The 17,501-nt window shown below is 42.0% G+C and overlaps 1 protein-coding gene across 2 annotated transcripts in view; it reads left to right on the top strand.

The window, feature by feature from the left end:
• Positions 1-9,283: 9,283 nt before the first annotated feature.
• FMR1NB (FMR1 neighbor) overlaps positions 9,284-17,501 on the top strand; it is a 28,650-nt gene continuing 20,432 nt past the window's right edge. For both annotated transcript variants that reach the window (XM_032474927.1, XM_032474926.1), the window contains exon 1: positions 9,284-9,633. In XM_032474927.1, coding sequence (XP_032330818.1) covers positions 9,324-9,633 — 310 coding nt within the window. In that variant the 5' untranslated portion in view covers positions 9,284-9,323. The remainder of the gene's footprint in view (positions 9,634-17,501) is intronic.

Genomic DNA, 17,501 nt, shown 5'->3' with positions numbered 1-17,501 from the left:
CCCCACACAAAAAGAGCCCTTATCACCTGTTTGACCTCTGGGCATTAGAGGCAGCACATCCTGCACATAGGGATGTCATTTAAGAATCTATAAGTCCCCAGACTGGTAGCCAAGTTCAACTGGGGACCCCGGCAGTAAGAAGCCACAGAAGCAATACAGGCAGCTGTAAAACAACACCTGCCCCTCCCCATCCCCAACTCATTCTGATCCCATGGAGTTTTAAGTAACTGTGACTAGTCTCACATCTGATGTTTCTGGCAATAAGACTCATGGGCTGCTGCTAATGGCTTCATTCTTTAGTCAGGTCATTAAGGCACCCAGGACAAGACGATTAAAGTCATACCCTATGGAAACAAACAACTCACACACAAGCTCAGTTAATAAGTCACTAATGTATATGTCTCCTGGAAAAGAACACATCCTGAGAAAAGCAAAGCATCTGCAATGAGAAGGTCAGTTGCGCCTGTGAGCCGTCGTATCCATAGAGACCTGCTGGGTCCATATCCAGAGCCACCACAGTAACAAAATCACCACGAAGTGTTGTCATTTGACATACAAAAAAGCTGCTGGCAGCCCCAGAGCCTGCATTCGATGACAGCTACACAGGCACATAATTCAAGGTGAACTTGGTGATACCGCACAAGACAGGACTGGCTCATAGTGGCAGATGCACTTAATAGCCCCACTGCCCCCCCGTAGTTTGGATGCACTCGCTAGGTATAGGGTTGCTGGCCATCTCCTCCAATCAGATAGCACACATAGATTTCAGGCTCTGACGGACTACCGTTGTCACATACCAGAGAAGGTCAAGAGAGACTTCAGACCATGATGCAGATCTGACATCTATTAAGGAAAAGGAAGAAAGGATGAAGTAAGAAGGATCTTAGACTACAATGTGGTTCCAAGTATATTTCAGTCAGGATGATGGGACGTTCTTGAGCCACAATCACCTGTCAAAGGAGATTTTCCACTCAGAAGAATGGAGCTGCATCAGTACTTCCTCTGTGCTCAATTATTGACTGAAAGTAGTCTACAGGAAACACGACCCCAGCACAAACACAGAACGCAGCACCTGGGGCTGTCGGGCAGTTATGCTCTCCACAGCAGATCGGACACTGCAAAACTCTCCACACTACGTACTAATAATTTCCCTCCTTTCTTGGATCTGCACTGGCCAGGATGAGTAGCTAGGAGCTTTTTACTGCATGGATCACGGAAATGTGGATGGACACAAATTTGGAATGGCATCTGGTGTCCTTTCCCACTGAGCAGACAGCTCTGACATTGGGTTTGCCACACACCTCCTCTGAAAGTTGGAGGACACTCCTGTGGTTCTTACGTTCATGAACAAAGTCGTCTTTGTCATGAAGCCATCTTCCTCAATCTCAAGAAATTGCCTTGAGTAAAGGAATTATTAGCCTTGGGTCTCTGTGGAGCTTTTCTCTTTTATATTCCGGGATATAAAATAAGATCTGGTTCATTCCTGAGGGTAGCTTAACGGCCCCAACTGGTGAGGCATGGAGACACCCAAACCCGTGGAGCAAGTAGAGCGTCAGAGGGCAAACGACCTCTCAGTTTTCCTAATCCAGATATGGGCAGACTGTATTGTCTGGGGCAGTGACCATAGGGCCAACTATCATAAAGCTAGATATGTCCCCTACAACTTGATTTGGCTCTGAGTGATCTTATTAGCATCCCACTACCAAACAATGCCTCAGGTATCGCTTCTACCAGGCAGTGGCCTCAGCCACTGTTTGCCATCATCTTCTCCACTTGTGTGTTCATACTCCGTGATGTCCGTGCTAAATGGATGCAGAGGGTCATCTTGGACCCAACTCCAAGCCACATTCTGTGCTCCTCACCCACTTCCAGGACTAGTTTTTCTGTGTGCTAGGACAGATTCTCTTGCCTCCACTGCCTCCCACTTGGACACAGGGTTACCCACTTCGTGAGGGTAGTCACATGACTCTTTGGTAATCAGAGGTCCAATGGGCACTGGCTATATATCCCCAGCCTCTGGTGCAATCAGCAGGATCTCCTTGGAGGCATTAGGGACACAGTTTATCACAAGTTTACATGGACTTTCCCCCATCAGGAGGTGTTTCTAAGGCTCACCTGGGAGATTACCAATGAGATAGCTGGGAGTTTCACTACCAAAAAGGTATTCTCTATTCCTTGCCTCTGATTGTGTTGGATAGCTGCGTAGCTTTGGGTTATTTACTGACTAGGCAGTGTGTATACTGTGGCCAACAGCTCCAGCTGCTTCTGGCTGAATACCTCACTGCAAGTGAGCTGTCCAACAACAACTGTAAGAGCTAGCCACATAGCTCTAAACCACCTCCCCCTAAGCCCTGGATCTTGTTCTCATGGCTTGGACTCCAGTCCATGACTAGAGGTTTCAGAGAACTCTACAGTTTTCATGATGAACATTGTACTCACTCTTATTTAGGACTCTCCTAGTTTTACAATGTATTCTTTGCCATTGTCATCAACTCCAGAAACCCCACTGAAAAATCCAATCAATTTCTGTCCCCAAAGGGAGGCAGTTCTCACTGTGGGATACTGAAAGAACATGAGACTATGTACCTCATCTTACTAACACTTGGGCTTGTAAGCTACCCCAAGTAAACCTATTACTGTGTCTATTCTATATGACATAGTGGTGTTTTGTTTTTAATTTTATTTTTATTGAAGTGTAATTGATTTACAATGTTACTTTCAGGTGTACAGCAAAGTGACTCAGTTATATATATATATATACATATATGTACATATACATATTTTTTTTCAGATTCTTTTCCATTATAGCTTATTACAAGAAATTGAATATAGTTTCCTGTGCTCTACAGTAGGTTCATAGTGGGGTCTTCTTTAACTCATCTTCCAAAAATAGATTAAAGGGGGCAGGACTAGAGGCAGAGAAGCCAGATTGTTGGACTAATAAGCCAATGCAATGGCAGAGAGAATAGAGAAGGGTGGGATGGCTATGATATTTAGGAGACAGAGTTTTTTTTATTGTCGTATAGTCAGTTTACAATGTTGTGTCAATTTCTGGTGTATAGCATACTACTTACTTAAGCCAGGAAAAGAAAGAAAATACCATATGATATCACTTATATGTGGACTCTAAAAAAAAATACATGAATGAACTTAATTACAACACAGAGACTCACAGACATAGGAAACAAACTTATGGAAAGATCTCCTAAAGAAGTGGTGTATAGGATGAGGCTGAAGGAGGATGAGGAATTTGCTAGGGGGAAAGGAGGGGAAAGCTTTTGCAAAGGCAAGGGAGAGCATCAGGAGCCTGGGCAAGTTTGGTGTGGCCACAATATGTGAATGGGAGGGAGATGACAGAGCTGAGGCTGGGTGGTAAGCAAAGTGCAGAGCAGATGAGCTCTCATGAACTGGGGAAGGAATTTGGGTTGTCTGGATAATCACCAGCTGTTGAAAGGTATTAAGTAGGTGAGTGACATGATCAGGTTTATGTCTTGACAAGTCCACAATGGAGTGGTGTGGTGGACGGATTGGCGTGGGCAAGACTATATAGGTCAAAGATGAGTTGAGTCTATCTCAGGAGTCCAGAAAGAATGAGTGGGAGGAAACAGAGAGCAGTGGGTGGAATAGAGACATCCTGTATCTGTCAGGGTTTTCCAGAGAAACAAAACCAGTAGGATGTATAAAATAGATATACCTTTATTTTAAGGTATTGGCTTATGCAGATGGGGGTGCTGGCAAAGTCAAAATTTATAGGGCAGCCTGGCCAGCTGAAAACTCAGGCCAGAGTTGATGCTGCCATCTTGAGGCAGAATTTCTTCTTCAGGGAAACTTCAGTTTTGCTGTTAAGGTCTTTTAGATGATTAGATAAGACCCACCCAGGGTTACTGAGAGAATGTCCTTTACTTAAAGTCAATGGATTATAAATATTAAGCACAGCTTTAAAATATCTTCACAACAACACCTCGACTAATGTTTGATTAAAGAACTAGGCTCTATAGCCTGGCCAAGTTGACACGTGAAACCAACCATCACACATAGTTTCAGAGTTAGAATGGAGCGCTTTTGTTCATTGAATGAATGGGAATTGAAGAATATGGAGGAATCAAGGGAGACTCCCAGATTTCCCACTTGAGCAACTGGGTAAGAGGTAATACTACTCATTGAGACAGAGAATAGTGGAGAAAGTACAGGTTTGTGGTGGATAATCATTCAATTTGGATGTGAACAGTTTCAAGAGCTTGTGTGTTATCCCAGCAGAGATGTTTAAGTGGGTTTAGAAGACAGATCTAAGATACAGTTTCATAAATAATCAGGATTTAACAGCAAGTCAGCTGCAGGAGTGAACGTGATCATTTGCAGAGATAACACTATAGAGTGAGGAAGGAAAGAGCAGAAGGTATATAAGAGGACCCTGAGGAGGGCATAGGAGAGGGGGATTCAGCAGAGTAAATGAAAACCAGTGGTCAGACATGTGGGAAGACCAGGATGTGGAGATCTAAAAACGCCAAAGACAGACACTGCTTGCTGAGGAGGGAGCAGATTTATTATCATTATTTATCCTGTAGACTTCATGGAGCCGGCAGACATATTTAACTAGGAAGAATCATTTGACCACAGTAAGTAGGGTGGATTAGAATTGCAAGACCCAATTGGTCAGGTGATCTCTTAGGAAACCTTTTCTGGTCAAGAGAGGAAGTAACGAGGGACTGAGCTAGGACTGTTGAAGTAAGAATAGAAGAAAAGAATGAAACTTAGGAGCATTTTGAAGGTAAAATCAATCATCATCTAATTGGATATGAGGGATAAAGAATCCAGGATGACTCAAGTTGAAGGGATATGGAGGAGGATCCATAGAGAAAGGAAACTCAGGAGGAGGTATTGGTTTGGGAGGAAAATATTTAAAGATCAGGTTTGGACATACTTTCAGATGTAGCACAATATTTATCCTTGATTCCTGAACATACCATATCTATCATATCCTTTTATTTCTCTGAGTCTCTGTTCATCCTCCTCAAGAAAAATACCTTTCCCATCTTGTTTACCTGGACATTTTCTATTCAATCTTCAGAGCCCAAATTAAATGTCACTTTTCAGTGGCTCTCACTGACAACTTTAGGCTGAATTATTTTCCCTCTTCTCTGTGTTCCTATAGTAGTGTTCATACCTTTGTTTTTAAGAGCATTCATCACATTCTGTTATAATTATATTTTACATGCCTGCTTCCCACACTAGACTGGAGCTCCGAGAACCCAGAGCTTCTAACTTACTCCATCTGGTTCTCCTTTAGAAGCAAGAACATTGAACTTCTTTGATTGATCTCTAGTTTGGAGCTCAGGACACTGGTGAGGCCAAATATACAAAGATGAAAGCATCACTGGCACAGAGCTGATCTCTGAAGAAATGGAAGTAAATATATTACTTAGGGAAAAAACTAGATAGCACACAAATAGGTGGCCGTGGGCTAACTCTTAGGGAATGCCTGCATTTAGCCAATGGGATGAGGATTAAAAGGACACGAGAATTGTTCTTTGTCATAGCAGTTATCCATTACATGTATTTATTCAGTGGATATTATGTGCTTCTCACTGTTTAGGCATTAAAAATACATCTATAAACAAGACAAACAAGATCTCTGCTCTAACAGAGCTTACAGTCCAGTAGGGCCACATAGCTTTCCTCAGGGAAACAGTTTCAAATGCTGCAAAGAGGTTAAGAAGGATAAATTCTTCATTGGCCTTTGGATTTAAAATTGGAAGGTGAAGGAGCCATGTAGGCAGTTTCATTCCAAGGATAATGATCAAGAGTTGTGAGGGAAAGGAAGTCAGATATTCAGGTGCTAAAATATGGTGGGAATCCTTTCACAATGTATGTGTATATCAAATCACCATGTGTACACTTTACATATCTTACAATTTTATTTGTCAGTTATACCTCAAAAAAGCTGTAAAAAAGAAGTTGACTTAATAGAACAATGAAATCACCTATTGAAAACCTAGTTATGACATCACCTAGGAGAAAATACCTTGTGAGTTTGGGTGGCAGTCTTGCAAGGTGTATGGTGCACTCTGAATCAGGACCAGTAATCATCCTAAGGTGCTGTTTCTCCCAGATCCAGAACACATGGGGCTAGGAACTAAGAGGGGATGGTGAGAACGATGCCTAACGACACACTTGTACTAATGTTTTCACTTTGCTTCTCATTCTCTGATTTCTGCTATTTTAGAAGCTTATTATTCAAGAGAGAAATATTTCTTTCAGGAAACACAATGGTCCCACTGAACTAGAAGCTGAGACTGCCACCTCAGGCCACTAGGCAGATCAGCACCAAAAAAAAAAAGAGAGAATTTCCATATCCGCTAAGGTGACGGATCCGGATCATCACTAAGCACTACATATTAGCACGTTATATCCTTTTCACACACATAGGTGACAGGATAAATATCTAAAACTGGAAATTCTGTGTCATAGAATACGTGAATATTTAACTTTACCAGGTGTTGGCAAATCGCCATCTAATGTGCTTGTACCCATTTTCACCTTCACCAGCAATGATTGAATTCCTATTTCTGTACATTCTTGTGAATATTTATTCATTTTTGCCAATCTGATGAGCATAAAATGATATCTCATTGTTGATTCATTTGTATTCCACTGAATACCTGAGGCTGAACATCTTTTCATGTCTGTAGTGATAGTTTGAAAATAGTGTAAATTCTTAATCTTGCACAAGTTCCATTCTGAGCAGTGGTATCTAACATCTCGTGAGGCAGTTCTTGTTTTCATGCCCATGCAACAGATTTTCCTCCCTAATTAGGTCTGGGTTGACTAGTATCAATTATAATTTCCTTGAAAATATAGGATGAAAGAGGAAAGCCAGTGTAGAATTTAAATCTACATCTGATAATCTACAAAATGGATACTTCACGTGGCTTTTTGTGGTTCCAAACTCGAATTAGTGTTTTGTAAACCAGGGAGTGGGCAGGCTTAATCTTAGGAAATTGTCCCCCTGAGCCATTGTTAGTAATCTGGGTTTCGAGCGGCACAGTGTGGGTTGCGCTGTTGCAGGACTGCCATGCCCCGTCTGGTTACAGCAACTCCAACTGCCCCAGTCAAGTACGAGTCATAGCAAGCCAGAGCTGGAAAGAATCTTCACATTTGGGCTGTCCACAGGTCATAATTTGCAGAAGAGAAAGCTAAGGCCCAAAGAGCACAACCCCTGACATGGTAGAGAGCTGAATTCCTAACCCCCATGCTCTGCCTTAGTCCCCGAGCCCTCAGGGCAGCTGCGTGGTGCCTGGTTCTCCAATCATTTTCCACGAGTTCTGTGACGTGAACAAGGTTGTTTGTTAGGAGCCAGCTGTTCATGGGTTTCTGCATGTCCAGGGGAGCATTTGTCTAGTCTCTGACCCAATAGTCTTGCATCTTCTGCCAGCATTTATGAAACTGTGGCAGGCTGCCTGTTACACAGAAGTACAGTAAAATCTCAGACACTTCGCTGTTCCTCAGAGTTGAAGGCAGAAATTTCAGAAGCTGTTAATACAAGTGTCTTCTGGTCAAATTAGTTTTGGAAAAGCTGAGGCAAAAAAAAAAAAATTTAAAAAGGTAAAAGGAAAGAAAAATAGATTATTTTCCTGTCAGATCCTTTTTAAAAAAATTTAAGTATAGTTGATTTACAGTGTTGTGTTAATTTCTGGCATACAGCATAGCGATTCAGTTATATATATATTCTTTTCAGATACTTTTTCATTATAAATTATTACAAGCTATTGAATATAGTTCCCTATGCTATACAGAAGGACCTTATTGTTTATTTATTTTATATATAGTAATTTGTATCTGCTAACCCCCAACTCCTAATTTATCCCGACCCTCCTTCCCCTTTGGTAGCCATGTTTGTTTTCTATGTCTGTGAGTTTGTTTCTGTTTTGCAAATAAGTTCATTTGTGTCATTTTTTTAGCGTGCACATATAAGTGATATCATACAGTATTTGTCTTTCTCCCTGTCGGATCCTTTAATGAACTACAAAACATTATGAATTGCTCCTGGATGTGGGGGTAGGGTGGAGTGTGCTAAATTTCAAGAATTATTCACACAGGGAAACTTACTTCCTTCTTCCTCCTATGGAATGCTTATTAACATTGGAAAGAACAATAGAACAACAGAATACAATTAGTAGGAAACCATTTGGAAAGCCAGAGTAAAATGTAATAAGAATGATGGAAATGCAGTTGAGGAGGGGCAGTTTTCACATCCCTTGAAAGCTAAAATGAGGTGGACTAACAGGTGCTCCAGCATCACCTAAATGGTGCTTTTGCAGATGTGCCCAAACCAAGCTAATGGGATTTTGTCCAAGGGTCAGATTTTAGAGCCAAGAGGGGGCTTTGAGACAATGCCATCTTTCTCATTTTACACATGCAACACTGAGGCACAGCAGAAGGAAGGCACTTAGGACCACCCAATTCATTGGTGACAAATGATGGGAATAAAAATCTAAGTGTTCTGAGTCACTCTTTTGTGTTCCTTACACACTCTTTGCTCTCATATTGTGCTATTGTTTCATTTATTTGTAATTCAATCTTAAAGTCTCTGAAGGCAAATACTGTTTTGTTCCACTTAAAAGCTCCTACGACAGAGTAGCAACCTGTTGAACATCTACCATATTCACAATAGTCACCCTTACATCCGGTGCTGCCCATCACAACCTTCTGCCGCAATGGAGAAGCTCACTATTCGCACTGTCCCATATGGTCGCCTGAGCTATGTGTGGTTATTCAGTCCCTGATATGGTGCTACTGGGTCTGAAGAATCGATTACTTAATCCCGTGTAATTTTGATTAATTAAAATTTACACTTAAATAGCCACATTGGACAGCGCTGCAGTGACTACGTGTGGCTACAGTGGTGTCATAGGACTGAATATGAGGAGGAATTAGCAGCCAAGGCTGGGGTGTGAATTCCAGCGAGGCCTTATTTTTGATCGTGAGGAGCAGTCCCGCCATTGGCGCAGGGCCCCATTCATTTCACAACGTTTGACAAGCCCTAGAAGGGCCAGGCCTGGAGCGGGGGTGCCTGGGTACCCACCACCAGGCGGCGTTACAAAGGGGCGGGGCCTAAGCGCAGCACGAGGGCGGCACGTGCCACGAGGGGGGTGTCACGTGCCACGAGGGGGGTGTCACGTGCCACGAGGGGGGTGTCACGTGCCACGAGGGGGGTGTCACGTGCCACGAGGCTGGTGTCACGTCAGCATCACCGGCCCGGGGGATTCTGGGTTCTGGGCGGCCATCGGTGAGGTAGCGCCTCAGCGTGGTAGAAACCCTGAGCCATGCCTGCGGAGAGGAAGTCGTTGAGGGGGAGGACCCGGTCGAAGTCCCGGGGCCAGCGAGGGGCGCGCTACAGGCTGACCAACACCGAGGCGGGCTGCAGCGCGGAGAACCCGGCCACGGCGCCGCACCCCAGCGGCAGCAGCCCGGAGGACCAGGCCGTCATGGCGGCCGCGCCTCAGGCCGGCTGGCAGGCGCCTCTGCGTGGCCTCGGGGCTGAGACGCTCCACTGCTTGGTGAAGATGTGGGCCTACAGGCGCGTCGGGCTGCTGCTGCTCTGCATGCTGTTGCTGCTGTGCTACCTGAGTCCCGGTGAGTGTCTGCCCCGGGCCGCCGGGCCCGGGTCCCCTCGGGGAGGGCGGGGGGAGAGGGGTGAGGGCCGGCAGGGCGCCCGACTGCGCGGCCTCTGTGCTCGCCTCCTTTCCCGCTTTTCTGCCCAGGGCCGTTTGTCCCTGCCTCAGTGTGAAGTCCGACGACAGACTCCTCCCTCCTCTCCCTTCGGAAGCGCCTTCCCGCCCTCCCCTCCGTTCTCCTCAGAAAGCCCCTCCTTCCCTCCCCACTTTACCTCACAAAACCCTACCCCCGCCCTCGTCTTTTTAAAAAAAATGGAGGTGGAATTCTTGGAACTTAAAATTAACTATGTTGTGAACAATTCAGTGGCAGTTACTGTGTTTCAGCGTTGAGCAGCCACCACCTCTATCTAGTCACCCCGAATCCAAACCCACTCCCATTAAGAGTGTAGTTACTCCTCACTTCGCAGCCCCCGGCCCCTGCGGGTCTCCTTCCTGTCTCTCAGGGTTTCTTCTGGAGATTTTCTGTAATTGGGAACGTGCAGTATTTGTCCTGTGTGTGTGGTTTATTCTACTTGGCATAATGGTTTCGGGATGTAGGCATGCTGTAGCTTGTGCATTGGTACTTCATTCCTTTTTATGGCCGAATCCGGTTCTGTGGTATGAATACGCTGCATTTTGTTTATCCATGTATCAGTTGATGGGCATTTGGGTTGTTTCTTGGTTGTTGACTATTATAAGTACTGTTAATGTGAATATTCATATAGGAGTTTTTGTGTCAATGTATTTTCAGTTTTCTTGGGCATATCCGTAGGAGTGGAATTGCTGGGTGGTATGGGAATCCCATGTTGAACTGTTTGAGGAAGTCCCAAACTTTTCCCAAGAGGCGGAGCCATTTTATATTCCTACTGACAATGTATGAGAATCGCCGTTTCACGGACATTTGTTATCGCCCCTCCTCCTTTTGGTGATCGCCATCTTAGTGCGTGTGGAGTGGTATCTTATGGTGGTTTTCATGAGTATTTCCGTAATGATTAATGATGTTGAGTATCTTTTATGTGCTTTTGGGTATTTGTAGATCTTCTTTGCAGAAATGTCTATTCAAATCAAAATAATTTGACTATTTTAAACTGAATTGTTTATGGTTTTGTTATTGAGTTATAGGTCTTCTCTGAAAGGTCTTCCTCCCCTAGCCTCCTTTCACAAACTACTAAATCCCCTCACCAACTCACACAAATGCCCTTCTGTCCCTCCTGAGTGGCTTCCCTCCCCCATTTCTCCTAAGGCCTTTTCATTACCTCCCGTTGCAAAGGACTCATCTCCCTCACTTCACCACCCACGGTGCTAACCTCCATCACCTCCTCGCTTAAAGCTCTGCTACCTCTAACCTCATCTTACTTACCTCACCTCTCAAATTCCTTTCTCCATCACCTCCCTTCACAAAGACCTTTCCTTGCTCACTTCCTCTCACAAAGGCCTTCCCTTCTTTCATACTTGCCTTCCCTACCTCCTCTATCCTCACAATGATTTCCCTTCTTCACCTCCTCCCTGAAAGGCCTCCTTCTCTCAAGTCCTGACGCAAATTAGGAACTTTCCTCTCCTCACATAGTGCTGAACTCCCCCACCTCCTGCCTCAAAGAACTTTCCTCCTTTACTTATGCTCACAAAGACCTTCCCTCTGTCACTTCACTTCACAAATCCCTTTCCTCTGTCACTCCCACAGCTGCCTTCCCTTCCTCACCACACTCCAAAAGTTCTTCTTAACTGTCAGTCAAGGTCCTTTCATTCTTCACCTCCCCACAGTGACTTTCCTTTGATTACCTTACAGGCCTTCTCTCCTCTCACTCAAAAGCCTTTCTTCCTTGTTTCACAAAGCCCTTTACTCCTCTCACTCAGGGTCTTCACTCCCTCACCTCCCTTTTAAAATGCCTTCGGTCTCTTATCTCACATTGTCCTTCTTTCTCTAACCTACCTTCACAAAGGCCTTCCCTTCCTCAGTCAAACTCCTTCCCTTCCCTTCCCTTCTTATGTACCCTCCTCGGGGCCTTTGCTCACCCTCCTCTCAGAGGCCTGCTTCAGCCCTACAGAGGCCCCCCCCCCCCATTCTCTCCACTCACAGTTTCCTCCTCCCTCACCGCCCAGAGGTACTCTCTCCTTCCTCAGAAGTCTCCTCCTCCTGCTCAGTGGTCTTGCTGCCTCACTTTCCTCACTCGACGTCTTTCCCACCTCCTCCTCCAAATCTTTCTTACCTTCGACTCAGATATTTTCCATTCCCCACAGCCTTCTCTCCTTAGCTCCAAGAGAGCCTTCTCAAAAGGGCCTTCTCTACCTTAACCGCCCTTGGCTTGCCCCCTCCCCGCCCCCTCCCAATGGTATTCTATCTCCTTGTCTGCATAAAGGCCTTGGGTTTCCCACAGTATTCCTCCCCACCTCAAGCTCCAGCTTCAAGCCTAAAGACCTTCCACCATCCCCACTTTCTAATCTCAATGACTTCTCTCTCCCTGCCCTCCCCAGAGGCCTTCCATGTCCTCAACCAATGTCCTCCCACAAAGAAGGAGGTAAAAATTGGACAGAGGCATTGTAAGTAAAAGGAACAGGGACCACTATACACTATGTCACAATTGCTTGGGGATGAAATTGGACATTAAATAAAGTATATGTTATGCATTCTTTTATCAACTGTTTTAAATAAGTTAAATATGATTCCTGCCTTTTGAAAAATATTTTAATATATTTTTTAAATGATTGTTTATGAATCATTACTTCAAATTATTTTTTCGTATTATTCATCTAAAATACAAAGCATTTCTGCCTTACTTCTATTGTATTTATAAATGTTAGTTACAAATACAATTGAGAACCTTGCAAACTGAGTGCTTTTTTCATTCTCTGAAAAAGTAAGTTAAAAAGCGAAACTATAAATTGTACATTATTTTTGTTAGTCCCTGAGTTCATTTTCTACTTTTATTTTGAGTAGAACTTTTACAAAAAGAGAATACTGTTATTCAGTGTGATTTCTTTATTTCCATGAGAACTTTTTCCAATATAGGTTTAACATCTTTTCTCCTAAAATAATCCATGATTCATTCTTTATGTTGTCAGATTTCCCAGATTCCCAGGAGGTAATATGTGACTGGATGGATTAAATATAATTTTGCATTTAAAATGATTTAACTTAATTAATGTAAATAAATGCATTGTGTTATGGGTTGAATTGTGTCCCCTCACAATAAAGAAATGTTGGACTTTTAACCCCCAGTACCCTAGTACCTCAGAATGTGACCTTATTTGGAGATAAGGTCTTTATAGAGGTAATCAAGTTAAAGTGAGGTGGGCCCTAATGTGATATGAATGGTGTCCTTATAAAAAGAGGAAATTTGGACACAAAGATAGACATTCATAGTGGAAAGACTATATGATAGACACAGGGAGAAGACAGCCATCTACAAACCAAGGAGAGAGGCTTTCTCTCACAGTCCTCAGAAGGAACCAACCCTGTTGACATCTTGATTTTGGACTTCTAGCCTCCAGAACTGTTGAAACAATAAATTTCTTTTGTTTTTAGGCACCAGTTTATGGTGCTTTCTTGTAGTGACCCTAGCAAACTAATATACACTGAGGGGTAAAATAATTTGGTCATGGGCCTGGAGTATTATGGTGAAAGCAGGGCACATGGTCTGGGAGCTAAAATTTCCCTTCTTCTTCCTAGACAGACCCTTCTGAGTTCTCTTAGACTTAATGCCACCAAGGAGAATTGAGGTTGAGGGATCTGAAGTAACTCTGGGATAGCTCCAGGTTGTATTGTCATTTGGATGTTGCTTTTCAGGTTATTTTTATGCATAAGGCATATAGACTAGTGCCTGCAGGATGAAGAGACTAGCAGATTGGGGCTGGGAATTTGATTCCATCTCTTCCACCAATTCTTTGTAACCTATTGGGTCAGTCCTTATTGCATATCCTTTTTGGGGAGATTTAAAAATGAGAGAGAGAAATAAAGATTGACTAATAGGTGATATTTTCAGAATGCTTTAGCTCCATAGACAAAAACTGTGCGATTAGTTTCTATATTATTATATTAGAATACTTCATTTATCAGTTATTCTGGGGAGTGTATGAGGCAGTGCATCTAGATGGACAGTCTGGTTGACTGCCTTGTACCACGCCAAGAACCAAACTTGGTCTTGCTTTAACCATTTGGGCATGTGGTGTAGTTGGAGGACCCCTGAGTTAGGAGACTTAAGTTGTCATGATTCTGTCACTGACTTGCTGCTTGACCTTTGATGAATCCTCTTGCCTCTTTAGGCTTTGGTTATCTTGTTGAAAAATTGAGGCGATGTCCCTAGAAAGGTGTTTCTCCTGCCTCAGTCATTTGTATGACACCTTCACAACTCCTGGTTGTCTTAATGCTACCTGTTAGTCATATTTTTCTTTAAAATTGCCTCACTTTTTTATATAAATGTATTTATTTTAAAAGGAAACTGTAGCATGATTATAAATGGAAAACTGGTCATATTTGCTATTAAGAGAATTATTTATAAAAATAAATATTCTGAAAACAACATACTATTCAATTTAAAATGATAAATAATAACAAGAAGTGGTGAAAGACATGTGACAAAATATTTACCCTTTTTATGTTGTGCTAAGTGCTTTGTATATGATGTCATTTAATACTTAAAAATTCTTAAAAATAAATACTATCCCCATTTTGCAGATGAATAACTTGAGGCAAAGATAAGTTTACGACTTGCACAAGTTCTCCAACTAGTATATGGCAGAGCCAGGATGCAAATTCAGGGCTATTTGGGGCCAAGGCCCAGAAAAGACTGCAGCATAGGTAGACCCTCAACTTACTAAAGTTGCAGCAGAATCCTCTTCAACCTGATACCATTAGCTATCACTGTTCACATTCTGTCTCTTCATCCTTTAGTCTAGCTCCTCATCTGAGAGACCTCGCTGCAGAGCAGACCTGGCAACATAATTTGCAAAATAAAAATGTGTGGTCCCTTGTTCAAAGTTTATTATGAATTTCAAGGCAATAGCAGAACATTAAACCAAGTGTGAGATCTTTCTAAGAGCCAAGTTTTGTAGACCGTACAGGTCACATGCCATGAAGCGTGCAGCTTTGAGTCTGTTGTATTTTTCCTTTGAAATGTAGTTAGATTTTCAGGGGGTTTTCTTGGTAAGAGGGAAATTAAAAAATAAAAATTCTTTGTGACAGGGAAACATAATTGGTTCTTTACCATTTCTTGCTGCCATTTAGGGAAGCTGGTTCCTAATCTTTTATTTGCTGAGCTCGTTAATGAATGTACAGATGCAAATTAGAAGCATAGAGGATGGAATTATTCTGCATGTGAAAAACGATGGGGGAAGGGAAAGAGACTGATATTCAGTAGGGTGGAGAGGAAGACTCAGAAGACCTGGGCACTGGCTGATGGGAGATTTTGGAGAGAGGAAAGGAGAAGGGAAAGGACCTTTGCTTCTAGGGATGAAAGAACAGGGCTGTCCAGGGGGATTTTATAAAGGTTTGCCATATGGTGAGTGATGTCAACCTTGTTTGGTGTCATGGTAGTTTTGATACACTAGTCATATATATTTTTCTACTTTTATGATAAATGCAGTAAATAGCAAAGATTAAATACATTTATAAATGTTCAACTGTGTTCCACCTAAAATCAACTCATATAATGCTGATGGTACACCATACTTAGGAAATAGTGCTCAAGTTAATTTATAAATAACTGTCTTTCAGATAGGAAAGAAACCAGTGGCAGAGAACAGGTTAAACATGCTGGAGGCTTTTGGTTTAGGCTGCCACTAATGGTGCTTATCTGAGAAAATGTTTAATTGCCTTCTCCTTTTCAAGTGCCTGTTGAAATGACCAAATGATCTATAATGGTTGAAAACCCAGAGAACCCAGAAGGGTGCTATCATCACTGATATGCCAGAAATTTGGAGGGATTTCAGAAAGATAGAAAGAAGGCCAGGGGAGACACTACTGAGAAAAGTTGCAGCAACCTGTGTTTCACCTCAACTAAAGCCAAGCCTGTCTGGAGGGTCCAGAGGCCCGGGTACTCTGAATTGGAGATTAATATCCATCCTAGAGGGACTCCAGAGAGCACAACCCCTGCAGAAGATAAACTCGTGTTGAAACTCAGGCCACAGTGTGCTATTGCCAGCCAACACTTCCTTCAGATGGCGTGTTGACAAGGACAGTCAGTTGTGGAAGGAGGGCACTGAGTGAACAAATGTCAGTACAGAACACAGGTCCTGTCAAAGGCTGCTTCCAACTGTAGCTCCTTTTCTGTATAGTATAGGGCAATGAGTCCTCTAATCTGGCAAAGTATGGCTGGTAATATTAATCTCATTTCTTGTCCCTTGTGCTGGAAGCACTCTTTTAAGCCACTTGTGTGGCTGACTTCTAATCTTTTTTTTTTAAGCTGAAGTATGATCTCGGAAAAGTCACCCCCTATATAAAGTAGGACCCTTACCTTATACTGTGTTGGTATGGTATCAACAACTTTCTTCATAGCACCCATTACAATTTGTAATTATTTCATTTGTTAGTTTACATCTTTTTGGCTATTTTCTCCACTGTATTGTAAGTTCTATGAGGGCAGGAAGCTTATCTAATTTATTCACTGATGTATCTCCAAAACCTAGAATATAGTAGACATTAAATACATATTTGTTGAATGAGTAGGAGTTAGGAGAAAATAAACAGGACAAAATGGGTTATTTTTAATATTGTCAAGATATGTAATATACAGCAAACATGAAGCTGTAATGAATGAACATTTATGCATAGTGTTGAAATATATAAAACAAATGGTTTTACAAATTCAGGTAGAAATGGACAAATCCATGGTCATAATGGGAGACTGTGATACATGTATTTTAGTCCTTGGCAGAAAAAATAAAGATATTGACCATTTGAATAATACAAGTTATCTTGATTTAACATGTATAATGAAGTTCATAGTCTTATAATAAAGTACCCTACAGGCTGAGAATGCACATTGTGCATTGGAAGTATATGTGCATGGAATTTGGTCTCATTAAAATAAGAAGGGAATATTACCATTGACATAAAAGAGATTTAAAAATTATAAGTGAATATTCTTATGATTCCATCCTGATAATTATTTTGTAAGCAAATGATTTCCTAGAAAAACTAAAATAAAAATTGACTCAGGAGCATGAAGAAGTAAAAAGTTTTAGGGAACTATACCCCTCCACGGTGTACAGACTCAGACTATTTATGGATGAGTTTTCCCAAACCGTTAATGGAGCAAATATTTCCTGTGCTGTTTAAACTGTTTCAGTATAGAAAAAAGATGAGAAGCTTCCCAGATTATTTTATAACTCTCATGCCAAAACCTACAGAGATAGCAAACAAAAGAAAACTGCAGACACACTTGACTTAGGAATGTTGATCCACAAGTTCTGCATAAAGCATTAGCACTTGTGGACTTTATTTCAGGGATATAAGAATATTTTAATGTTGGAAAATGTATTAATATTTAACAATTAAGAGGCAGAGGAAAGTATGATCATGGCAGTAAATATTAAAAGCATTTGATAAAATCCCATTTCCATTATCGCTTAAAAATAAAACAAAATAACAACAGAAAACTTGTAGTAAACTAGGACTAGAGGAATACATCCTTAATTTAATAAATGATAAAACACTAGTGCATTCCTGTTAAAGTCAGAATTGTTTCAAGAATGCCCATTATCATAGCTATTAATCAACATAGTTTCAGAAGTTCTAGGTAATGCAATGAGAGAAGAAAAAGAGATGAACTGTAAATAATAGAAAGAAAGGTGACAGAACCATCTATACTTAGTGATATCATGGTTGTATAGATCTGGAGTGAAACTGAAGAA

The sequence above is a fragment of the Camelus ferus genome, chromosome X (genome assembly GCF_009834535.1).
Source record: "Camelus ferus isolate YT-003-E chromosome X, BCGSAC_Cfer_1.0, whole genome shotgun sequence".
Lineage (NCBI taxonomy): Eukaryota > Metazoa > Chordata > Mammalia > Artiodactyla > Camelidae > Camelus > Camelus ferus.
This window is presented reverse-complemented; position numbering and strand designations above follow the sequence as displayed.